Source organism: Chiloscyllium plagiosum, chromosome 5 (assembly GCF_004010195.1).
Source record: "Chiloscyllium plagiosum isolate BGI_BamShark_2017 chromosome 5, ASM401019v2, whole genome shotgun sequence".
Classification (NCBI taxonomy): Eukaryota; Metazoa; Chordata; class Chondrichthyes; order Orectolobiformes; family Hemiscylliidae; genus Chiloscyllium; species Chiloscyllium plagiosum.
In genome coordinates, this window is record NC_057714.1 from 109240745 (window position 1) to 109267634 (window position 26890).

Here is a 26890-nt window from a genome sequence, read left to right on the forward strand (position 1 = left end):
AGTCCAGAACTAGAGGGCATAGGTTTAGGGTGAGAGGGGAAAGATATAAAAGAGACCTAAGGGGCAATCTTTTCACACAGAGAGTGGTACGTGTATGGAATGAGCTGCCAGAGGATGTGGTGGAGGCTGGTACAATTGCAACATTTAAGAGGCATTTGGATGGGTAAATGAATAGGAAGGGTTTGGAGGGATATGGGCCGGGTGGTGGTAGGTGGGAGTAGATTGGGTTGGGATATGTGGTTGGCATGGACGGGTTGGACCAAAGGGTCTGTTTCCATGCTGTACATCTCTGTGCCTCTATGACTCTATGTATGTTCAACTTTGCTTCTGGCGTGGAGTTTCATTTGACTGGAGCACAGATCAGAGAATCATGTCTGTAGCTTGGTGACAACATTTACAATTGAAAATTATTCAATTATTTGAAAGTCATTTGAAAGAACTGTGAATTAGGGACGCTGTGAATCAGCCACTGATCCTTCAATTTATTGTCCCTGTTATGGACCAGACCATAGTCCCTCAAAATATTTTAAGAAGATTACTTAGACCCTAACTTTTTCTTATTTTAAAGGCAGATGTGAAGTGGGTGTCTAGGTATCTTGCAAATGATCAAACCACTTGGCTTTAAGCAAAACAGAATTTATTTAAACACTACAGTTGAAACACAAATAAAAGTAAACGGAATTTAGAACAATAACTGACCTGATACAATAACTTAACTAATTAACTGTCCCAATGTAGTAACATCCTATAAACGGACCCCTTGATAAAAAGGTAAATTCAAATATAGATTCTTACAGTCAGAAGGGAATGGCTTCCAGAGAGAGATTTCAGAATATAAGTCAGAGGAATTCTTTCCTGAAGCTTGCAACTCAATTCGACAATAGACAATAGGTGCAGGAGTAGGCCATTCTGCCCTTCGAGCCTACACCACCATTCATTATGATCATGGCTGATCGTTCTCAATCAGTATCCTGTTCCTGCCTTATCTCCATAACCCTTGATTCCACTATCCTTGAGAGCTCTATTCAACTCTTTCTTAAACGAATCCAGAGACTAGGCCTCCACTGCCTTCTGGAGCATTCCACACACCCACCACTCTCTGGGTGAAGAAGTTTCTCCTCATCTCTGTCCTAAATGGCCTACCCCTTATTTTTAAACTCCCCTGGACTCACACATCTTGTGACTACTACAGCTAAAAAAAACAAACTTGAAAAAATCTGAACTGGGAGAACTGGCTACACCCCTTCCATTGTTAAACTAAACGCTTCAATACCTCTGCCTTTATGACCTCGCTTAAAAAAAACCAAGGACAAAATAACCTTCTTAAAATGACAGCATTGTGACATCTCGTTGAGCAAGAATATGTCTGGAATGAAACTATATGGACAATGTATAATTTAAAATATAAATATTAAGTAACTGTTTCTATTTACATTTGTAGCTTTGAAAATAGAAATAATAAAACATTTGGAAGACATAGATACTGAGGAAGACAGCAATCTAGTGTATTCATGTGAGTTATCTCATGATGTTGAAGAAGTTGAGTGGTATCTAAATGATACTCTCTTACATTCAAATGATTTCAATGAAATAAAGAGAAAAGGAAAGAGACACACGTTAATTCTGAAAGGTGTAACACCAGATGACACAGGAACAGTTATGTTCAAAGTGAGAGATCTGACAGATAAAGCACAGCTGAATGTTCGAGGTAAGCACCCTGTTATTGTTTATTCAGAATTTAAGAATAATTGCATGAACCATTTAAGACTTAAAATTGCTGAATGGGAATACCTTTTCAGAAACTGACATTGATTCAAGTATGTACTTCTAATTTAATTGCATGCAGATATGTTAGAAAATTTTGTCAAAAGTATTTTTATTTTGAGGAATGTTAATGTTTTATCCCATAACTTACATTGTAAGTCAAACAATCTAAACGAGAAGAAAAATCTCTTTTTGCAGCTATGTTTCAGTGCTCTCATGAGATGATTATGGAGAATTGCCAGCAAATTATTAGGTTTGCATTCACGCCATGAACTTGCCTGTATTTCATAACTTGCTTTGGAAATTCACTCATATGGAATGGAATGATCCAATGTAACCTTCTTCTGAGGTCCCAAGCATTAGAACCAATTTAATTCACTCCATGAAACATGAAGAAATGGCTGAAGACTTTGGATACAGCAAAGGCTTTGGGCCCTGAGAGCATTTAGTGCTTAGTTTGGGGTCCACCATAGCTACTCAGCTTCTGACCTCATTGGAGCTTTTGTCCAAACATCGGAAAATAAAGAACTGAACTATAAAGATAAGTAAGAGGGATTTCCAGGATCACCATTCTGCCCCCACTCATCTTTGGTTTCAGGTTCCTCAGTGATTTTGGGATATGTCGGTCCATTGCCAGCTTCCATTGGTGCTGTCTAAAAGGAGAAATCCCTTCTCTTATTGCCTGGTAACTTTCATGGTGGGTGGGATATTTCTGCTCTTGGGTTTCTTAATCCTGCAGAGACCCAATTGTGTCTACTTAAATGTGGTGGTAGTTAACCTGTGGCAGTGGCACAGGGCACTTACTGGCTTGCCAGAAGCCCTATTTTCTGTGTGAAATTCTGCCCTCTGCTTCTGATTCCAAAGTCTAATTTGTTAATATAAATTTTGGATTGCAATAGTTTTGAGGTGTGGTTCTCATCTTCAGCTGCTCTGAATAGCCACCTTTTATTACTGCTTCTATCATGAAACTAACTAAAAACTTTTTCTATCTCTTGTACCCTGACTCCACATTCTCTCGCCTTATTTATTAATCTATCTTGGACCTTACTGAAGGCCTTTAGAAAAACCAGTGAATTGCTTGCCTTAGAAACTTCAGTCCCTGACTTCGTTTTGCAGCTTGTGTAGACATGTTTCTAGTCAGTGGTAAACTCCAATGTATTGATGATAGGGATTTAATGATGGTAATCTTATTAGATGTAGTTGTTGCCTGCCATTTGCATGGCACAAATGTTATAACTTATAAATAAAAGCAAAGTGCTGCAGATGCTGGAAATCTGAACAAAAGCAGAAAGTACTGGAGAAGCATTTGTGGAGAGAGGAACAGAGTTAACATTTTGAATTCGGCATGACCTTTCTAGAAATAAAAGGAGCTGGGAAATAGTGTATTTTTGGACATATTCTACTCAACCTGTTTAGTGTTGTTGTTATACAAATCTGGAGAAAGCAGGACTTGAACCCAGGTCTCCTGGCCCAGAGGTATGGAATTGCCACTGTACCACAAAAGCCCTCAGTAATTTTTTTAATGCTGTAGACAGTGGGGGAGGGTGTGGTGGCAAATGGAACAGATTGTGAAGATGCCCAGAGCAAAGGTAAAGGCTGAGAACATCCCCAACGTTGACCTCACATTGAACGGATCTTCACTGATGAAGCAGTTGAACATGGTTGGGGCTAGCGCAATATCCTGAGGAACTCCAATAGTAGTGTCCTGGGACTGCGATGACTAGCCTTTGACAACCACCCTATTTTCTATTGTCACAAAAACAGAAATTGGTGGAAAAGCTCAGGAAGTCTAGCAGTATCTGTGGAGAGAAATCAGAGTTAACATTTCAGGTCAAGTGATCCTTCCTCAGAGCTATGAGGCCTCAAAAATGTGAGGCCAGTTAGAATCTAGAAGACTCCACAGGTCTGTTTTTGTTTCCGATTTACAGCATCTGCAGAGTTTTTCGGTTTCTATCTTCTTTTGTGCTAGATATAAGACTCCGATCGGTGGTGTCTCCTAGATTCTAATTGGCCTCACATTACTGAGGATTGCTTGATGCCACACTCAGTCAATTGTTGCCATGATATCAAGTGCAGTCATTTTCACTACACCTTTTGTTCATGTTTAAACCAAAACTGCAATGAGATGAGGAGATGTATGGCCCTCGTAGAACCCAAAATTGACAAGAGTAAGCAGTTTACTGGTTTCTAAGTGCCACTTAATTGTACTATGAAGGAGACCTTCAACCCCTTTGCACAGGTTGAGAATAGACTGATGGGGTTGGTGATTTGCAGTATTGAATCTGTGATTTCAAATTTAAATTTTGATCATTGAGACTTTATGGTGTCTGCATCAAAGATTCCCAGGATGTTCCTGTCTAACTAAATACCACTGTGTTCATTCTCTTAGTACATCTTTCATGTTGTTGAGGTGGTAATAAAGAATCTTGGACAATGGTTGTAAGATGGAAGTCTGTGTTAGGTTGTTGACTAGTCTGTGGTAGAACTCTCCCAATTTCGTGTAAATCTTCAGATGTAACTGAGGAATACTTTGCAACATCGACTCAGGATCCTGACTTGGAAATATATTGCTGTTCCTTCAGTGTCACTGGGTCAAAATTCTGGGATTCCCTCCCTAAGGGCATTTTGGGTCAACCTGTAGAACAAGGACTGTAGCAGTTTAAGAAGTCAGCTCACCACTACCTTTTCAAAAGCAACTAGGGACTGGCAGTAAATGCTGGCCAGTCAGCGACTCCCATATATCATGTGCATAAAAAAAAGTGCTTGAACAATCCACTTAGCAAAGTGAATTTTTAGCTACTGAGGAAATGTTGAAAATTGAAGATACTGTATTTGTCTTTTACCTGTCATATTGCAGAAAAGCCAATAGTCTTCATGAAATCCTTGGATGACATTATTGGAGAAGAGAGAGGAATGATCACCTTGGAATGTGAAGTATCAAAGCCCAAAGTCAATCCTATTTGGAAAAAGGATGATGTGATTCTTGGTTCAAGTGACAAATATGAATTACTGCATGCTGGAAAAACACTTTGTCTTGTAGTACATGACCTGAGTAAAAGTGACGCTGGATTGTATACTTGTGACATAGGCACCGACAGATCAAGTGCTAAAGTTGCCATCCAAGGTATGCATTGCTATTGGATGTCTAGTGTAGCCTGACAAATAGTGAAAAACAAATGAAAGAAGATATTTGTATACCATTCTGCACTTTGAAGAAGTAATAATGCTTTAATAGGAGTCTTGAGCAGAGTCTTTTTTCTGAGGTTGATGCCCCAAACAACAACTAAACCCTGTGTACAGAAATCAGAAAGGAGATCCAGATCTTCAACAGGTGTGGATCTCTTGGAATTTCTTGGGATTCTTCAGAGTGGCCGATATGTTTTAAGTCACTGTATTGTTTGGCTAGGTGTTCCAATCACACAGAGAAATATATTAATTTTCCTTGCTTTATCCAAAGAATGCCAATTTTTAAAGGTGCTTGGAGGAGTCCTTGCTGCACTTCAGATTCTCTTGGATTATAAAGCCTGAAATCTTAGAATCATAGCATGGTTAAAGCATCCAAGAAAGCTATGAAACCATACCCAATGGCTAGACTAGGAAAATAGCCACAAAAGTAGATTTAAGTCTTAGTCATACATATTATGGAGTCAAACATATTTCCAGAATACGTACTTGTATATTTCAGGAAAGACAAACCACATTTTTTTTATTTTACACACAGCCTTTGTTTCTCTTCTTTATTTCATTCCTTATGAACGCCCAGTGCATGTTGTGGTTATTTTCTTCTGATATTTTAAAAGAATGTTCTTATCATGACCAGTCAATATATTAAAGTGCTTAAACATTGTCAGAAATCACATGACATTAGGTTATAGTCCAGCAAGATTATTTTAAATCACAAGCTTTCAGAGCGCTGCTTCTTTGTCAGGTGCTTGTAACTTCAAATTAACCTCTTGGACTATAACCTAGTGTCATATGATTTCTGACCTTGTCCACTCCAGTTAAACACAGGCACCTCTGCATCATGCTTAAACTTTGTGCAAGACACCAAAGATCATTTCCTTGTTCATCTTCCACATAGCATCATGGAATCTTGTGTATTCACCAAGCAAGTGGATGGTGTTTTATATATGATGGAAAACATGTACTGCAGTAGTGTGTCAGGGTTTAATTTTCTATTCAAACTCCAGAGGGAACTTGAACCCAGAACCTCATTTTTCAGAGGCAAGTATGCTTCCAACAAAGCCACAGCTGACATTGTGCCTGTGTAGCCTATCAATGTGAAGTAGAATCTAGCACTCTGTATTGTCATGTGCCTCCCATTGCAAAAATGATCTCCCTAATGTACCTTTAGAACTCTACATTATGCACCTGTCAGATGACAAAGAAACATTTTGCCTACTAACAGATGTGAACATTATTATATTATCAAATCTGTTTGACAGTCCCTTTCAATGAATAAATCTATATTTGCAATGCTTAAGACTTGCAAATATAGACGTTGGACGCTACGTAGTATGGGTGGGTTGCGCATCGGCCCAACAAGTCCACACCGACCTACCGAAGCGCAACCCACCCATACCCCTACATTTACCCCATACCTAACACTACGGGCAATTTAGCATGGCCAATTCACCTGACCTGCACATCTTTGGACTGTGGGAGGAAACCGGAGCACCCGGAGGAAACCCACGCAGACACGGGGAGAACGTGCAAACTCCACACAGTCAGTCGCCTGAGGCGGGAATTGAACCCGGGTCTCTGGCACTGTGAGGCAGCAGTGCGAACCACTGTGCCACTGTGCCGCCCACCTAAGAATGCTTGTGAACACCAATGATCTGATAATATTTGCGAACTGCGCATATTCACCTTTAATTTTTTTTCAATCTACACATGGGTATACACATTAAAAAAGCAGATTTTTAAAAAATTTCCAAATATATCTAATTTAACTCTTTTTATATTAACTAATATATTCTTGCATTCAATTCTTTTCAATTTTAGGTTTTTAATAGCTATTTATCACTCTTTTCAAATGTATTTGAGATTCATCACTGCAAGTGTACGTGCTCTCAAGTGTCAGTAAGTGAAGCCTACGTAGCGTCCAACGTCTATCAGAACCCAACAATCAAGTTTAGCCTTGGTACTCACTTTAAGTATCTACTTTGTTGCAGACTTGAACATTGGAATCACGAAGCGGCTAAAGAGCACTGAGATTAAAGAAGGTGAAAATGGATCTTTTGAATGCATACTTTCTCATGAAAGCATTGATGAGTATTACTGGACGGTAAATGGACTATTAGTAGAAGGCAATGAAAGATTTGAGACATTTAATATTGGTCGAAAATACATCCTTAATATTAAGGAGACAGCTCTTTCAGATGCTGGGGAAGTAATTTTCCACGTGCGAAATCTCAGTTCAAAAGCTTCATTAATAGTAAAAGGTATGATTAGTTTAAATCAACACTGATCTGAGTACTTAGTGACATTTTTATACATATTTCACAATGTGGAAATCTTATTGCCTAAGCAGATATCAGTGGATCAATAAGCAGTTGTTAATGCAGATGGGAACACTTATTTATACAAGCTGTATCTATATAAAAGCATTATCACAGCACAAACAATCACTAAACTACACTATAATGTTCCATGGTTCGAGACACTAAAGTGCTCTTGCATATGTAAAAAAAAATACATTTTAATTGCTGCCGACTTAATTTCACTGTAGAATTGTTTTTATTTAGCAAGATTAGTGGGAGGTAGAAATGAATTGGTTTTTTTAGATTAGATTACTTAGATTTTAGATTAGATTACTTACAGTGTGGAAACAGGCCCTTTGGCCCAACGCCCACACCAACCCGCCGAAGCGCAACCCACCCACTAGTGTTGATTGCTAAAGAACTTTAAGCAGAACATGGTTTCTTTCTTTTAGTTTGAGTTCCAATCATCCTTTTCTTGTGGTGCGGAAGTATTACTTTACCTTACGTTATCTCAGCATGTTAGACCCACAGATCATTTAATTTAGGATTATTTTTAAGAGTTTAATTACCTAATGAGTGTCCACATTATTATGTGCTACCTAAATAATACAGACTACAAATAGGAAAGAATCACTTTTTTCATGAGGCACCAATCATACTGCTCAAGAAACAACTGCTAAGAGCTGCAGAAGAACTTTGCATTTATTTACACTGTCTTGCTCTATGTTTAAGATGGTGTAATTGATACATAATTACATTCCATAAAAGCCTTACATTGCAACAGTTGAATTGTAAGAAGATGAAAATCTATGTTTATGTAGAAGAATGTAACTTTTTTGTGTTTCAGAAAAACCAACAGAAATTACAAAGCAACTTAAGAACTTGGTAGTGATAGCAGGTGAAGAGATTGTATTGAGCTGTGAAACCTCTAAGCCTGATTCTTCAGTGAAGTGGTTTAAGGATGGCAAAAGAATTAGAAAGAGTCATACATATGAAATATCTCAGCAAGGAATTGTAAACAAATTGATAATTCATCAAGTAATTATGAAGGATTCTGGAGAGTATGCATGTGAAACAGAGACTTCTAAAACCAAAGCTACTGTCACTGTAAATGGTAATAACATGTCTTGACTTTCTCATTGTTCTCTGCTCTATTGTCATTAGCACCATGTGCATGTAATGTTCTCATTTTTTTGTATACAAATATAGTTATTAGGCTTATTTATAGTTATTTAGTTATTTTGTTGATAAGCATATTTGACCATAAGGCAATAAGACAAACGAAGGAGTAAGCCATTCAGACATAGAGTCATAAAGTTTTACTGCGCGAAAATAGACCCTTTGGTCCAACTCGTCCATGCCGACCAGATATCCTAAATTAATCTAGTCCCATTTGCCAGTATTTGGCCCATATCTCTCTAAACCCTTCCTATCTATGTTCCCATCCAGATGCCTTTTAAATGTTGTAGTTGTACCAGCCTCCTCCTCTTTATCTGGCTGCTCGTTCCATATATGCATCACTCACTGTGTGAAAAAGTTACTTCTTAGGTCCCTTTTACATCTTTCCCCTCTCACTTTAAAACCGTGTGTGGTAGTTTTGGACTCCTCTACTCTGGGAAAAAGATCTTAGCTATTCACCTTAACCATGCCCTGATGATTTTATAAACCTATATCAGGTCACCTGTCAGCCTCTGAAGCTCCAAGGAAAATAGTCCCAGCCTATTCAGCCTCTCCCTATAGCTCAAACCCTCCAACTCTGGCAACAACCTTGTAAATCTTGAATGAATCCTTTCAAGTTTAACAATATCTTTCCTGTAGCAGGGAGATCAGAACTGAATGCAGTATTCCAAAAGTGGCCTAACCAGTGTCCTATAGCGCGCAACATGACATCTCAACTCCTATACTCAATGCATTGACCAATAAAGGCAAGTGTACCAAATACTTTCTTCACTACCCTGTGTACCTGTGACTCCACTTCCAAGGAACTATGAACCTGCACCCAAGATCTCTTTGTTTGGCAACACTCCCCAGGACCTTACCATCAAGTCTGTTTCACCATTCAATGAGATCATGACTGATCTGATAATCCTCAACCTCATTTGTGTGCCTTTTCTCCATAACCCTTTATTTCTTTACTGAATAAAAATCTGTATATTTTGATTGTACTTTTGCAGCCTGAGGAGCCCTCTGTCTTGTGAGAGTAGAAATTCCTCCTCATCTTTGCCCTAACTGTAGGGGTGGGGGAATGATAGTCTGGTAATATTACAGGTAGAGCTCCTAATGCTCTGGAGTCCTGGATTCATATCCTACCATGAAAAAATTAAGAGAATAATTTGGAATTTAAAGTCTAATAATGACCATAAAACCATTGTCAATTTTTGAGAATCCTCTTTAGGGAAGAAAACTGGTCCTTACCTGATCTGGCCTGCATGTGAGTCCAGACCCACAGTACTGTGGTTGACTCCTAACTGCCGTCTAGATAATTAAGGATGGGCAATAAATGCTGACCTAGCAAGCAATGCCCACATTCCATGAATGAGTTAAAAAAATCCCTGAAAGTTCTCTGAGACCTATATGTGACTTTTCTATATTCTTTCCAGAGATGGCAAACCGATTTACCAAAGAGTTACATGACATAAAAACTGAAGAAAAAGGAACTGCTGTTTTTGAATGTGAAACGGAACAGCCAGCACAAAAGGTTATCTGGAGAAAGGGAATGGCAGAAATCAAACCAAATAAAAAATATGAATTGAACCAGGATGGCAATTTACTAAGCCTTACAATTAATCATCTCGAGAAGATTGACTGTGACCACTACACTTGTGACATTGGTAATGCACAATCAAGAGCTCACCTGACAGTTACAGGTCTGGATCATTTCTGTTGCATAACTAGCTTTGTGTTTGCTGATGTTGCTTATAGTGTAAACTCTGATTTTATGATTTCCTTTGTATAGCAGCCATTTATTCTCAATCTAATAATAATATCATTGAGTTAATACAGAAACTCATATTCTTGTAGAAAAACATTCAACCACATATAACTGCTTTATTGGCTGAATTACGTTATTCAGTTTAATTTATTATTTTTTATTCTCTAATAATAATTATTATTACATTACAATCTCATAATTATTTAGAAGAGAAAATGATGAATTGCTATTTAATTAATGTTTAAAGATATGTATTGATTGCCTTTCAATTTTATTGGTAGTAAATAGCTGAAATCTGAGATTGAATGATGTGCATCATCATAATTTTGCCTGACTAATAGAGGTAATTATACATTTGAGAGTAACACTAGTGCTGGGGAGTTAAGTGTTCATGATTATAAGATGGATTCTGTCCAGCTGATTCTTGAATATTTTAATATTTTTTGTTGAATGACACAAACATTTCTCAAATGCAGATAAAATCATAAGATTGTTTTTTTTTTAGAAATTTTGCTTTGTGATTTCTCCTGTTTCCCCAAAGGAACAAAATTAACTTGATAAATTCTGAAATAATGAATTAATTATGGAATTATAGCCACTTAATTATTTTTTAATGAGAATTTTAGTGTTATTGCCTATCACACAACACCAGGTTATAGTCCAAACTGTACTTGCAGAATTACATTTTACTTGCACAAAAACTGCATGAATCCATGTAAGATTCTGTAAATCCATTTTTTAGATTAGAATCAGTCTGACCATTGTGGCACAGACAATCTCACACAGGGAAGCTCACTCCTTCAATACATTATCTGGGCCAATGTGACACCAATTGTTAAAGTTCACTTGAGAATATAACTTTTAAAAAAGTTTTGTGATTTACATATGAAAGAAATGAAACCAACATGGCCATTCTAACAGATAAGAGACTTAATAAATAATCCAGGTCTTTTTCAATATATAATTTCAGTTACATCACACTGTAAGCTTTTGCTATAAATTCTGTGTCTTACAATTTTACACTCCACAACCATCTGATGGAGGAGCAATTTTCCGAAAGCTAGTGCTTCCAATTAAACCTGTTGGACTATAACCTGGTGTTGTGTGATTTTTAACTTTGGATTTGTCAAGTAATCTAATTGTTAACTTTATTTCTCCTCATCTTGTTCACTTACATCTAACGTTAATTTTCATTTCTTTTGATCTAATCAAGCCTTCCTTGATTTTGTGAAATGGTTGTGTGTGGAGGAAGACAACAAAGATCATAGTACTAATCTAGAAACTCTGGGTCTGATTTTTGTCTCTCTACTTCCCTGATATTTCTATGAATGAAATAATAACAAGTCTAAAACCATAAATGGAATCTTGGCATTGTCTTTGATTTTTTTTCTCCCATTTTTGACGAAGTCACCAACTGAGGCTTCCACAGCATCAATCTCATTACTCCAGGCAAATCAGGATCTTATGACAAATGTAGAATCACAATACAACTTTGAAGGATAAATATGCAGCATCCTGTTCATCCTAGAGACATGGATATGAGATGATTTGTTTCATCTTTCCCTGTCTTTGTGTGAATTTATATTGCATGAAAGGAAAACATGTTAAGCAGCTAAAATTCTGAAAGATTGTGTGCAGTTCTGGAATCCACATGAAAGGCAGGATAGTGCTTGGAAGATTTACCAGGATGTTGCCTGGCTGCAAAATTTTAGTTATGAAGAGAGATTTGATAAACTGCAGTTTTTTTCCTCGGAGCAGAAGAGATTGAGGGGGACATGCTTGACATGTATAAAGTTATGAATTGGCAGGAATAAAATTTTCCCCATGAGGGAGGGATCAGTGACTAGGGGGCTTAGACTTAAGGCAAAGGGCTCGAGGAGATGTGAGGAAAAATTTCTTTAACTCTGGAACTCTCTTTCTGTAAGGGTGGTAGAGACAGAAACCCTCATGACTTTTAAGAACTTTTCACTCAGATGATTTGTGGGAATGTGGAAGGCAGTGCCTGGGAAGGTAACGGAGGCTGGGAACCTTGCAACTTTTAAAAAACATTTGTATGAGCCCTTGAAATATCATAACATTCAAGGATATGGAACAAGTGCAAGAATTTGAGATTTAGTGGTGTTTAAATCAGTGCAGATTTGGCAGTCGAAAGGCCTTTTCTGCACTCTCTGTGACTCTATGATTCTAGCACTTAGATTGATTTTTGATTGACAAGGTAGATGTAGAGAGAATTTTTCCTCTTGTGAGGCAATCTGGAAGGATCGGCAGCTGTTACATTGGCAGAGGGGAAATTAGTGAGGTAGATCCAGCAGTGAAAGATGGCGCCTGAGAATTGGCGACTTCGTTGTTAGTTGGGTCCAGCGATGGTGGGAGCAAAGTTATAGTGGAAAAGCATCTCAGTGACATTGAGGTGGGCCCAGTAGCAAGAGGCATGACTCTGATATTGGTTGGTCCAGAGCAGGCAGTAGTGAAGCTGTAGCAGAGGGGTATTGGCTCAGCAGTGAAGGATGGTGCCTGAAGATTGGTAAGTTTGTTGGTTGGGTCTGGTCTAGATGGCAGTGAAGCAGTTGAGAAGGGATGGTGGTGCAGGCGTGGTTGATGGTGATAAGCTGGCTTGGGATTGATAAACTCTTTGAGCTGTATCTTCCTTCTTTCTTCTTAATTTATTCAAATTGGTGCAGAATTATGGCAACAAATGAATGCTTTTCATTGTATTTTATTGTAATTTTACTGGACAGTGCACGTGACAATAAAATCATTCATTCAAAAACCATTCAAAAAGGAGGTCATAGTTTTAGGAAGTTAAAAATCACACAACAGCAGGTTATAGTCCAACAGGTTCAATTGGAAGCACTAGCTGTTGGAGTGCTGCTCCTTCATCAGGTGGTTGGAGCAGCGCTCTGAAAGCTAGTGCTTCCATTTAAACCTGTTGGACGATAAACTGGTGTTGTGGGATTTTTAACATTGTATACCCCAGTGCACCATTGGAATCTCCATATCATAGTTTTAGGATAACAGGTAGCAGATTTAAATCAGAGATGAAGAGAAATTGCTTCTGGCAACAAGTTGTGAATCTGTGAAATTTGTTACCCCAGAGTGTGGTGGATGCTGGGTCATTTAAAGAGGAGATAAACAGACTTTAAAGTAGTAATGGGCTGAAAGGTTATGGGGAGCAGGCAGGAAAGTGGAGTTGAGACCTAGATGAGATCAGCCATGCTTGAATTGAAAGATAGATTAACAGCTCAATTGGCTGAATGGCCTACTTATGCTTCTAGTTCCTATGTTCTTATGCAGATGTACATTTGTGATGCTAAGGCATACAAGGCTGTAGACCAAATGCTAGGAAATGTGATTAGAGTAGTTAGGTGATTGTTTCTGACTGGTGCAGACTCATGTGCTGAAGGACATTCTACTGTGCTGTGGAGTCTATGACTACCAGATGAGGTAGCACCACACTGCGCAAGTCTTGCCTGCTGTGATTTGACCAAAGACAAGTAAACTGAAGTCACTGAAAAATATGAGCAGCCTGTTAAGAACATAACAAATAGGAGCAGGAGTAGGCCATTTGCCCCGTTGAGCCTGCTCTGCCATTCAATAAGATTACAGCAGATCTTTTTGTGGACTGAGCTGCATTTACCTGCCTCTCACCATAAACCTTAATTCTTTTACTGTTCAAAAATCTATCTATCTTTGCCTTAAAAACATTCAACGAGGTAGCCTCAACTGCTTCACTGAGCACAGAATTCCACAGATTCACAACTCTTCGGATGAAGAAGTTCCTCCTTAACTCAGTTCCCTTGTTCTAGTTTCACCTGCCAATGGAAACAATCACCCTGCTTCTGTCCTATCTGTTCCCTTCATAATTTTATATTTCTTTAAGATTGCCCCTCATTCTTCTAAATTCCAGTGAATATAGCCCTAGTCTACTCAATCTATCCTCGTAAGCCAACCTTCTCAAATCCAAATCAACCTATTGAACCTCCTCTGCACCCCCTCTGGTGCCAGTACATCCTTTCTCAAGTAAGGAGACCAAAACTGTACACAGTACTCCAGTCTACAGTCCAGCCTATATTGCTGCAGCCTAGCCTCCCTATTTTTAAACTCCATCCCTCTAGCAACGAAGGACAGCATTCCATTTGTCTTCTTAATTAACTGCTGCACCCGCAAACCAACTTGTTAAATTTGAAAATGCTCAGGCGGCTGGCCTACCACATTTAACTGATTCTTATTGATTAAAATGATTTGGGCATCCCATTGATATTGGGTGGTTCTGCTGCTACTGATCAGAGAGAGAGTGAATCGGTGATGTGTCCAGGATACTTTCCGAGAGCAATATGTCCTGCTTGCAGTGAGGGGACAGCAGTATTGGATTTTATAATGAATAATGAGCCAGATTTAATTAGTAACCTAATTTTGTGCGAACATGTATCAAATAGTGATTATAACATGGTTAAGTTTGATAAATCGTTTGAAAGTGAAAAGAGCAACGCGCAGCTCTCCATTCCCTCTGTTCGAACCCCAACCTCACCATCAACCAGCAGATGGGGACGGGGGCGTGGGCAGTGATAGTTTGGCACACTGACCTCTACACCGCTGAAGCCAGGCACCAACTCAGGGACACCTCCTCCGACTGCCTCCTCAACCACAACCTCACCTCCCATCACCAAAGCATCATCTCCCAGACTGTCCACAACCTCATCACCTTAGGGGATCTCCCATCAACAGCCTCCAACCTCGTAGTCCAGGAACCCCGCACCACCCGGTTCTGCCTCCTACCTAAAATTCACAAACCTGACTGCAGTAGTTGACACATCGTCTCAGCCTTCTCCTGCCCTACCGAACTTACCACTGCATATCTTGACACTGTCCTGTTCTCCTTGGTCCAGGATCTCCCCATGCGTTCAGGATACCACCCACGCCTTCCACCTCCTCCATGAGTTTCATTTCCCTGGCCCCCAACACCTCATCTTCGCCATAGACATCCAGTCCCTGCACATATCCATCTGCCATGATGAAGGCCTCCAAGCCGTCTGCGTCTTCCTCTCCCTCCGACCCAACCAGTACCCTTCCACTGACATACTCATCCGATTAACTTAACAGGTCCTCACCCTCAACAATTTCTCCTTTGAATCCTCCCACTTCCTGCAGACAAAAGAGATAGCCATGGGTTCCTGCATGGGCCCTAGCTACGCTAGCCTCTTCGGCGGGTACGTGGAACGGTCCATCTTCCGCAACTACACTGGCACAATTCCCCACCTTTTCCTCCACTACCATGAGGACTGTATCAGCGCCATCTCATGCTCCCACGAAGAAGTTGAACAGTTTATCAACTTCATCAACACCTTCCACCCTGACCTCAAGTTCACCCGACCATCTCGGACACCTCCCTTCCCTTCCTGGACCTGTCCATCTCCATTTCCGGTGACAGACTCAACACGAATGTCTACTTCAACTCACCGACTCACACATTTACCTGGACTGCACCTCCTCCGACCCTGCCTCCTGTAAAAATGCTATCCCTTATCTGTCCGACTCCGCCGCATCTGCTCCCAGGAGGACCAGTTCCACCATAGAACATCCCAGATGGCCTCCTTCTTCTAGGTCCGCAATTTCCCCTCCCATATGGTCAACAATACCATCCAGTGCATCTCCTCCACTTCCCACACCTCCGCCCTTGAACCCCACCCCTCCAATTGCAACAAGGACAGAACCCCCTGGTCCTCACCTTCCACACCACCAACCTCCAGATACAATGCACCATCCTCCGCCATTTCTGCCACCTACAGTCAGACCTCACCACCAGGGGTACATTTCCCTTCCCACACCTATCCGCATTGTGCATCGACCATTCCCTCCGTGACTCCCTTGTTAGGTCCAAACACCCCACCAACCCACCCTCCACTCCCGGCACCTTCCCTTGTCACTGCAAGAAGTGGAAAACCTACGTCCACACCTCCCCCCTCCCCTCCATCCAACGCACCACAGGATCCTTCCACATTCGACAGAGATTTACTTGTACTTCCACACACGTTATCTACTGTGTCCGTTGCTCCCAGTGTGGTCTCCTCTACGTTGGAGAGACGGGACACCACCTTACAGAATGTTTCAAAGAACATCTCTGACACACATGCACTAAACAGCCTCACTGCCCTGTGGCTGAACACTTTAACTCCCCCTCCCACTCCACCAAGGTCATGCAAGTCCCAGACCTCTTCTACTGCCAAACTCTAGCCACCCGATGCCTGGAAGAAGAACGCCTGATCTTCTGCATTGGGATCCTTCAACCACACAGGATCAATGTAGATTTCACCAGTTTCTTCATTTCCCCTCTTCCCACCTTATCCTAGATCCAACCAACCAACTCGGCACTGTCCTCTTGAACTGTCCCATCTGTCCATCTTCCTTCCTACTTATCTGCTGCACCCTCCTCTCCAAACCATCACCATCATCCTGCCACCTCCATTTACCTATTGCATTCCCAGCTACCTATCTGCCCACTGCACCCCCCCTCCCATTTATCTCTCAGCCCCTTTGTACCACCCCTTCATTCCTGATGAAGAGCTTATGCTTGAAACATCGACTCTCCTGCTCCTTGGATGCTGCCTGACCGGCATGCTTTTCGAGCACCACACTTTTTGACTCTGATCTCCAGCATCTGCAATCCTCACTTTCTCCACATATAAGTTGTTTAATTGTCCACCTCTATTTAAGACTAGATGTTGCAGGACTACAGAGCTTAAATCTGATCTGTTGGTTGTGGGATCACTTAGCTCTGTCTATAACTTGCTGTTGTTTGGCACATAAATAGTCCTGCTCCTGAAGAAGGGCTTACGCCCGAAACGTCGATTCTCCTGCTCCTCAGATGCTGCTTGGCCTGCTGTGTTTTTCCAGCACCACATTTTTCAACTCTGGTACTCCAGCATCTACAGTCCTCACTTTCTCCCACATAGATAGTCCTATTTGGTAGCTTCATAATGTTGACGTTTAATTTTTAGATATGCCTGGTGCTGCTGTTACTGGTGTTTCCTCCTGCACTTTTCATTGACCTGGTTGATACCTTGTCTTGATGGCAATGATCGAGCAGGGTATATACTGTTGCTGTTGATGGCCAACAGCACCTTATGGCTGTCCAGTCTTGAGTTACTAGATCTGTTCAAAGTCTACCCAATTTGACACGATAATAGTGCCATACAACTCAACAGAGGGTGTTCTGAACATGAAGGCAGGACTTCACAAAGACTCTGCAGTGGTCACTCTGATCGATACTGTCATGGACAGATGCATCTGCAGTCGGCAGATTAATGTGGATGAGATAAAGTATGTTTTGTCCTCTTGTTGGTTTACTCACTATGTGCTGCAGACCAAGTCTAACAGCTGTGTCCTTTAACACCTGACCAGCTCAATCAGTCGTGTTGCTGCTGAGCCAGTCTTCATGATGAACAGTGAAATCCCCCACCCAGAGTATATTTTGTGCACTTGCCATCCTCAGTATTTCCTCCAAGTGTTGTTCAACATGGAGAAGGACTGATTCATTAGCTGGAGGAGACTAGACCTGATAATCAGAAGGAGGTTTCCTTGCCTTGATAACACAATGTTAAGTGGCATTGTAGAGTGTAGGTGATAGCATAAAATTACAAAGAGATATTGATAGACTAAGTGAATGGGCAAAACTGGAGCCGATGGAGTTCAATGTCAATAAGTATGAGGGTATCCGTTTTGGGCTGAAAAAGAATACATCAGGATATTTTCTAAATGATGTGGACTTAAATATAATGGATATCTAACAAGTCACGGGAACTAGAGTGATAGAATCCCTACAGTGTAGATAGAGCCGATTCAGTCCTCAAGTCTGCTTGAATTCTCCGAAGAGCATCCCGCCCAGACCCCCTGCCCTCTACCCTTCCCTCATAACCCCGCAATTACCATGACTACTCCACCTAATCTGTATACCCCTGGACACTTCGGGGCAATTTGGCATGGCCAATCAACCTAACGTGCGCATCATTGAACTGTGGGAGAAAATCAGAGCACTTGGTGGAAACCTATACAGACATAGGGAGAATATGCAAGCTCCTTACAGACAATCACCCAAAGCTAGAATTGAACCCAGGTACTGTGAGGCAGCAGTGGCTAATCACTGATCCACCATGCTACCCTGACATTCAGGTGCATGGAGCTTTTAAGAGCCATGAGCAGGTGCAAAAAATAATCAAGAAAGGTAATGGATATTTATATCTAGAGGACTTGAACACAAGAATGCAGAAGTTCTACTGCAGTTATACACACCCTGGTTAGACTCCACTTGGAGTACTGTGAGCAGATCTGGGCACCACACCTTAGGAAGGATATATTGGCCTTGGAGGGATTACAACATAGGTTTACAAGAATGATACCTGGACATCAGGGTTAAGTTACGAAATGAGATAATACAAATTAGGCCCACTTCAGAAGATTTGAGTGTGATCTGATTGAAGTCTTCATGATATTGACATGAAAAAATACGGTAAATAGAAATAAACTATTTCCATTTGTTGGTGATTCGAGAACTACGGGGCATAGTCTGAGAATTAGGGCCAGAACATTAACAATACTAGGAAGCACTTCTACACAGACAGGTTGGTAGATAGAACATACATAGAACATTACAGCGTAGTACAGGCCCTTCGGCCCTCGATGTTGCGCCGATCTGTCATACCAATCTGAAGCCCATCTAACTGACACTATTCCATGTACGTCCATATGCTTGTCCAATGACGACTTAAATGTACTTAAAGTTGGCAAATCTACTACCGTTGCAGGCAAAGCATTCCATACCCTTACTACTCTCTGAGTAAAGATGTTTGGAACTCTCTCCCACAAACAGCGATGGATCCTAGATCAGTGGTTAATTTTACATCTTAGATGGAGAAATGATTGTTAAACAAAGGTATTAAGGAATACAGGCCATAAGGAGCTTGGGGTTAGTTAAGGAGTTAGGCCACAGATCAGCTATGATCTCATTGAATGGTAGAACAGGAACAAGGGCCTGAATGGCTTACTGCTATTCCTCTATTCCCATGTTTCAATGGTTACTATCCAACCGTTGCACATTAAATTGCCCCTTATGCCCTTCAAAATTTTAAGATTAGTATGTTTTCCATGGATGTGATTTTGATTCGTACAAAAAGACTGAGGGGACAACATAGTAGTGGTTAGCACTGCAGCCTCACAGTGCCTGGGACCCGGGTTTGATTCCACCCTCAGGCGACTGCATGTGTGGAGTTTGCATATTCTCTCCCTGTCTTTGTGGATTTCTTCCAGGCGCTGCGGTTTCCTCTCACAGTCTAACGATGTTCAGATTTGATAGATTGACCATGCTAAATTGCCCATGGTGTCCAGGGATGTGCAGGCTAGGAGGATTAGCAATGAGGAATGCAGAAGGGATATGGGCCGGGTGCTGGCAGGTGGGACTAGATTGGGTTGGGATATCTCGTCAGCATGAACGGGTTGGACCGAAGGGTCTGTTTCCATGCTATACATCTCTATGACTATGACTGCAGGCATAGAGTTGGGGAGTGTCTGGGTGCTCTTTGGAAAGGTGGTGTGGAGTCAATGGGCTGAATGACCTGCTTTCACAATTTGGGATTTTATGTAAAGGAATTTTCAATTCCTGCTTTCAGCTTGAACAGGATATAAGTGAAGAGAAATATCCCATTGTGACACTTACTGTCCAATGGCTGTTGATTCCAGTTATTGTCACCTTTACGCATTCTAGTTGCCTGCTAGAATACATGCAAAGAAAAGTTACTGTCACCGACAGGCATCTGCTTGCTATTATATTTTTAATTTCCATTAGCGAGGACTGTTTACCTTGAAGATTTTTTCTACATTTATTCTATATGTATTAATATGGGTGACATTCTTCCTACTTTGATTTGGTTGCTTGAAGAAGAGCAACATCATTACTACTTGGTGACAAGGGGAAGCAACAGGGCCTTTTCAGAATCAAAAGGCAAGGAGAGCAGCTTGAGCCAGGCTTTATTTACTGTGTGAGTACACAAGCCTAATCGCTTCCCTTGTGTGATGTGTAACGAATGATGAGGATCTTTATGGGAGATGCTGCACCAGAGCTCTACAAATGACATTATAGGAACAAATTACTGCAGATGCTGGAAACTGTACTGAAAACAACAAAGAATCCATGGAGAGAGACCAAGCCAACGTTTCAAGTCTCCATCTAGACTTGAAATGTTAAATTGTTCTCTCTCCATGGATACTGACTGACCTGCTGTGATCTCCACATATTATTTCCTGTTGCAGTTGGTTGTTTGCCTACAGCACCAACAATCATGACAGTCCGTATCATTTTTTATCTTGAAATGTGTCAAGGATACAAGGAAGATTCACTGAATTTTCCATTTTGCTGTTCATAACTGTTCCCATGACCACCTTCAGTGCCATGCAATGGCCATGCAACCTTCTGAATTGGTGCGAACAGTCAGTATGCACCTCAAGCACCTTTTGCTGTAATACCTGGCTTCTTATGAATGCAGGGTTCATAGACTGCATGTATTGTACCGTCAAAAACCATGAAACAGTCTGGAACATTTGTTTAATGAGAACTTGTAGAGTATTCCCTTCTGATTTGTGAAGAGCAAAGTGACACCTGTGATAAAAGTGCTCAGATTGCTGGGGAGGAAGGTGGGAAACAGTAGCATATAATGAAGGGAAGTATGAACACTTGTGGTCACTGGGTGATTGGGTTATTATCTGTTTAATACATCAAATCCAAGTCCTGAGAGGTGATGCCAAATTGTTGACTATGTTTATTAATTCACAGAATTATTATGATGCAGAAGGAGGTCATAGAGTCATAGAGATGTACAGCATGAAAACAGACCCTTTGGTCCGCCTCGTCCATGCTGACCAAATATCCGAACCCAATCTAGTCCCATTTGCCAGCACCCGTCCTATATCTCTCCAAACCCTTCCTATTCATATACCCATCCAGATGCCTTTTAAATGCTGTAATTGTACCAGCCTCCTCTGGCAGCTCATTCCATACACGCACCACCTTCTGCGTGAAAACGTTGTTCTTGAGGTCCCTTATATATCTTTCCCCTCTCAGGCTAAACCTATTCCCACTAGTTCTGGACTCCTCCACCCCAGGGAAAAGATCTTATCTGTTTATCCTATTCATGCCCCTCATAATTTTATAAACCTCTATAAGGTCACCTCTCAGCCTATGACTCTCCAGGGAAAATAGCCCCAGCCTATTCAGCCTCTCCCTATAGCTCAAATCCTCCATTCTTTGTAAATCCTTTCTGAACCCTTTCAAATTCCACAACATCCTTCTGTAGGAAGGAGACCAGAATTGCATGCAACATTGCAATAGTGGCCTAACCACTGTCCTGTACAGCTGCAACATGACCTCCCAACTCCTATATTCAATACTGAAAATGTGTTGCTGGAAAAGCGCAGCAGGTCAGGCAGCATCCAAGGAGCAGGAGAATCGACGTTTCGGGCATGAGCCCTTCTTCAGGAATGAGGAAAGTGTGTCCAGCAGGCTAAGATAAAAGGTAGGGAGGAATGAGAATGTACAGCATAGACTCTGCCCATTGAAAGGATTTGTGCAGAAATAGTGCTATGGCCTTCCTGCCCACTTGAAGCCAATTTTAGTTGTGAATTAAATTCCCCCCATATCCCCCATATAAATAGTATTATCTCTTCCAAATAACAAGTTGCATGCTGACACATAAAATTCCACCTAACTTCACTCATGAGGATAATGTTGTGCTGTATCCTCATATTGATTGAAAATGGAGTTGAAACTCATTTTACTAATAGCATAGAAGAGAAATATTCAACATATTAGTTTGAGCTGCAAATAAATTTAGGTCTTAAAAAGAAGAGTTCTAACCTCCATCGAAGTATGCAATTCATTGTACTAATTGCAGGTCAAAAAATTCAAATAATTGGAGACCTTGAAGATGTCGAAGCCCTTGAAGGTGAATCAGCAACATTTAAATGCAAAATATCACCAACGGATTATAGCAACGTTCAGTGGTTCCTGGATAAAACACCTCTACATGCCAATGATGTGAACGAAATTAAAACACAAGAGGATGGCTATCACATTTTAACAGTTAAAAAACTTTCAGTGAAAGATTCTGGTAATATAACTTTTGAAGCTGGAGATAAGAAAACTTCTGCTGCACTAACAGTGAAAGGTAAATGTTTAATTAAAAATTTCTTACAGAAATGCCTATGAAAGTTACCTGTAGGCGTGCAAAATCCTGTTTGAAAGAATATTCCACAATTATTGAATTGTGGCCTTTTTTACAGTGACAGAGGAAATTAAGACATTTAAGTACAATATTCGAGGTATGCAAGTAGCTTCTTCCATAACATACAAGATTGGGTATTAATGTGACCACATGGAAAGTCATTTCAATGATTGGTGGTCAGTGATATTTGTCCAAGGTCATAACTACAGGAGTTCCTCAGAATGGTGTCCTTGGCCTAGCCCTAAACTGCATCATTAGTGACCTTACCTCTATTAAAAAGGTCAGAGGTGGGATATTTGCTGATGATATCAGATTACTCAGAACCATTTGCAAATCCTCAGATAAATAAATAACCTAAGTCCATTCAGAGCAAGCCCTGGACAGCATTCGGGCTTTGGCTGATAAATGGCAATTACAATGCACCCCACACCAGTATTAGGCAGTGAACATTTATAACAAGAGAGAATCAAATCATCTGACCTGACTTACATTGATATGATCATCACTGAATCCCCCCACTTTACACTTTACCAGAGGCCTAACAGGATCAGTCATATAAATGACTGGGAATTCTGCAGTGAATGACACCCCAAAGCCTATCCACTATCTACAAAACATGAGTTGTGGGCGCAGCTCCAACGACACTCCAGAAGTTAGACATCATCCAGGACAAAGCAGCATGAATTGTCATTACTCCTAAGATGAACTTAGGACAAACTTAGGACTCTTTCGAAACTTGTTTGATTGTAGAAATATTTGGTTGCTTCAAGTTATCTCATCGTCAAAAAGTGTGGCGCTGGAAAAGCACAGCAGGTCAGGCAGCATCCGAGGAGATGGCGAGTCGACGTTTCGGGCATCAGCCGTTCGTCAGGAAGGGCTTATGCCCAAAACATCAACTCTCCTGCTCCTCGAATGCTGCCTGACCTGCTGTACTTTTCCTGTGCCACATGCTATGACTCTGATCTCCAGCATCTGAAGTCCTCACTTTCTTTAAATTACCTCAGTCAATTATAATTATTTGAGCTGGTTATCCAATGCATTCATAAGAATCAAAATATTGGTTACTTCATCTATTAGTTGATGTGTCATGAAAAGTCATGTTTGATCCCACCTTGTTGAAGAGAAGCTGTTAGATACGTTTCAGATTGAACTGTGGTCATACTATCTTAGAAAATTCATGGGGATTGTTGAAGAGAAGTGGGGGCTACCTTGGCATGGAAGATAGGAGAAGCCACAGAGGTTGTTTGTTGAGGAGGCAAGGGGCTTATGTGGATATTGAAAGATTGAGAGGGATGATGTCTGGGGGAGAGCCTTTCTGTTTTTATTGTAACTAAGGTAAATTCCCAAAGCACTAATGTGGACTTAGAGTCAGCACGGAAACAACCCCTTGGTCCAACGAGTCCATGCTGAATGTAATCGCAAACTAAACCAGTCCCACTTATTGAATAAAAACTGAAAGAACTGCAGATGCTGTAAATCAGAAACAAAAGCAGAAGTTGCTGGAAAAGCTCAGCTGGTCCGGCAGCATCTATGAAGAGAAATCAAAGTTAACATTTTGGGTCGAGTGACCCTTCCACAGAACTGATGGTAGCAAGGAAAATGCCAGTTTACATGCAGAAGCTAGGGCTGAGGAAAGGGTAAGGAGTAAATGAAAGCCCTTGTCCATTCCTGATGAAGTGGCTAACAATAGGTAGTGTGTAATAGCAGACTACATTATAATAAGGCCTAGTGTGTGTGGAAGGGAGCTAGGATATGGGGAAGTTCAGGCCTTGGAAGTATTGAATTCGATATGAGTCCGGGGGGGGTGCAGGGTCCCCAAGTGAAAAATGAGGTGGTATTCTCCCAGCTTCGCTGGAGCATTGCAAAAAGTCTGAGACAGAGATGTTGGCCAGGAAACAAGGTAGAGTGTTCCTTAAGAAGGGCTCATGCCCGAAACGTTGATTCTCCTGCTTCTTGGATGCTGCCTGACCTGCTGCGCTTTTCCAGCAACACATTTTCAGCTCTGATCTCCAGCATCTGCAGTCCTCACTTTCTCCTAGAGTGTTAAAGTGGCAGGCACCTGGAAGCTCATGGTCTTTTTTTGTGGGCAGAACATAAATGTTCTGTGAAGTGGTTATCCAGTCTATGCTTTGTTTCCCCAATGTCAAGGAAACCACATTGTGAGCAGCAAATGCAGTAGACTAGATCCCTGGAGCCTCGGAGGTTGAGGGGTGACCTTGTGGAGGTTTATAAAATCATGAGGGCATCGGTTTAGGGTGAATAGTCAAGGTCTTTTCCCTTGGGTAGGGGAGTCCTGAATGAGAGGGCACCAATTTAGGGAGAGAGGGGAAAAAATATAAAAGGTACCTAAGGGGCAACGTTTTCACACACACGGTGGTGTGTTGGAATTACAGCATTTAAAAGGCATCTGGATGGATATATGAATAGGAAAGGGTTAGAGGGAAATGGACCACGTGCTGGCAAATGGGACTAGATTAGGTTAGGACATCTGGTTGGCATAGACGAGATGGACAGAGGGCCTGTTTCCGTGCTGTACATCTCTATGACTTGGACAGGCCAGGGTAGTAGGCAAAGAAGTGGCAGATAGAATACAATGTGGGAAAGTGTAAGATTATGCAATTTGTTAGGGAGAGTAGAAGTGAGGATTATTTTCTAAGTACGGAAAGGCTTTTGAAACTGAAGCACAAAGGGACTCAGGATTCCTAATTCATGATTCTCTTAAAGTTAGCATGCAGGTTCAGTTGACAGCAAGGCAAATGATATGATGACATTCATTTCAAGAGGGCTAGAATATAAAGGCAGAGGCTGTATAAAGCTCTGGTCAGACCACATTTGGAAAATTTTGAGTAGTCTTGGGCCCTATATCAAAATAAGGATGTGCTGACTGGGGCTAGAGGAAGAACAATACCAGGGATGAAGGGCTTGTCATATGAGGAGCAGTTGAGGACTCTGGGTCTGTGTTCGATGGAGCTTAAAAATGAGCTAGAGTGGGAGGCAAAATCTAATTGAAATGTACGGAATACTGAGAGGTCTGATTAGAAATCCGAGGACACAACCTCCGAGTAAAGGCATGACACTTTAGAATTGAGATGAGGAGGAATTTCTTCAGCCAAAGGGTGGTTAATCTGTGGAACACATTGCAGTGGAGACCAAGTCATTGAGTGTATTTATAACAGAGATTGATAGGTTCTTGATTAATGAGGGGACCAAGGGTTACAGGGAGAACGCAGGAGAATAGGGTTGATTGACTGGAGTCAAGAGTGTGGTGCTGGAAAAGCACAGCAGGTCAGGCAGCATCGGAAGAGCAGGAGAGTTGACGTTTTGGGCAAAAGCCCGTCTGGAGGAATGAATGTCGACTGGTGGAGCAGACCCAAAGGGCTGAAAGGCCTACTTCTGTTCCTTTTACTTTATAGTCTTATGGGATAATATAATGAAGAACTGTGGATGCTGGCGATCTGAAACAACAAAAACAGAAATTGCTGGAGAAATGCAAAGCATCTGACAGCATCTATGGAGAGAAAACAGAGTTAATGTTTCAAGTCCAGTAATTAAGTGCAAAAGGGTAACTAGGGAGAGAATAGTGCCCCTCAAAGATCAGCAAGACGAGACGGCCTTTGTGTGGAGCCGCAGCGAAGGGGGAGATACTAAATGAGTATTTTGCATCAGTATTTATGGTGCAAAAGGACATGGGAGATATAGAATGTAGGGAAATAGATGGTGACATCTTGAAAAATGTCTATATTACAGAGGAGGAAATGCTGGATGTCTTGAAACGCGTAAAAGTGGATAAATCCCTAGCTGCTAATCAGATGTGGGTGAAAGTGAGGACTGTAGATGCTGGAGATCAGAGCCAAGATTAGCGTGGTGCTGGAAAAGCACAGCAGGTCAGGCAGCATCTGAGGAGAAGGAAAATCGATGTTTTGGGCAGGAGCCCTTCATCATGAATGAGAATACTGATGAAGGGCTCCTGCCCAAAACGTGGATTTTCCTACTCCTCGGTTGCTGCCTGACCTGCTGTGCTTTTCCAGCACCACTCTAATCTTGACGCTGATCAGGTGTACCCTAGAACCCTGTGGAAAGCTAGGGAAGTGATTTCTGGGCCTCTTACTGAGGTACTTGTTTCATCGATAATCACAAGTGAGGTGGCGGAATACTGGAAGTTGGTTAGCATGGGGTCACTGTTTAAGAAAGGTGGGAGGGACAAGCCAGTGAGCTATAGACCAGTGAGCCTGACCTCGGTGGTGGGCAAGTTGTTGGAGGGAATCCTGAGGGACAGGATGTACACAGATTTGGAAAGGCAAGGACTGATTAGGGATAGTCAACATGGTTTTGTGCATGGGAAATCATGTCTCACAAACTTGACAGAATTATTTGAAGAAGTAACAAAGAGGATTGATGAGGGCAGAGCAGTAGATGTGATCTATATGGACTTCCATAAGATGTTC

At 41.3% G+C, this 26890-nt stretch overlaps 1 protein-coding gene across 1 annotated transcript in view; it reads left to right on the forward strand.

Annotated features, from left to right (window-relative positions):
- LOC122550328 (obscurin-like) overlaps nucleotides 1-26890 on the forward strand; it is a 784231-nt gene that overhangs the window by 219752 nt on the left and 537589 nt on the right. Inside the window, exons 25-30 of the mRNA XM_043691054.1 lie at nucleotides 1442-1708; nucleotides 4622-4888; nucleotides 6939-7208; nucleotides 8095-8361; nucleotides 9848-10114; nucleotides 22116-22388. Coding sequence (XP_043546989.1) covers nucleotides 1442-1708; nucleotides 4622-4888; nucleotides 6939-7208; nucleotides 8095-8361; nucleotides 9848-10114; nucleotides 22116-22388 — 1611 coding nt within the window. The remainder of the gene's footprint in view (nucleotides 1-1441; nucleotides 1709-4621; nucleotides 4889-6938; nucleotides 7209-8094; nucleotides 8362-9847; nucleotides 10115-22115; nucleotides 22389-26890) is intronic.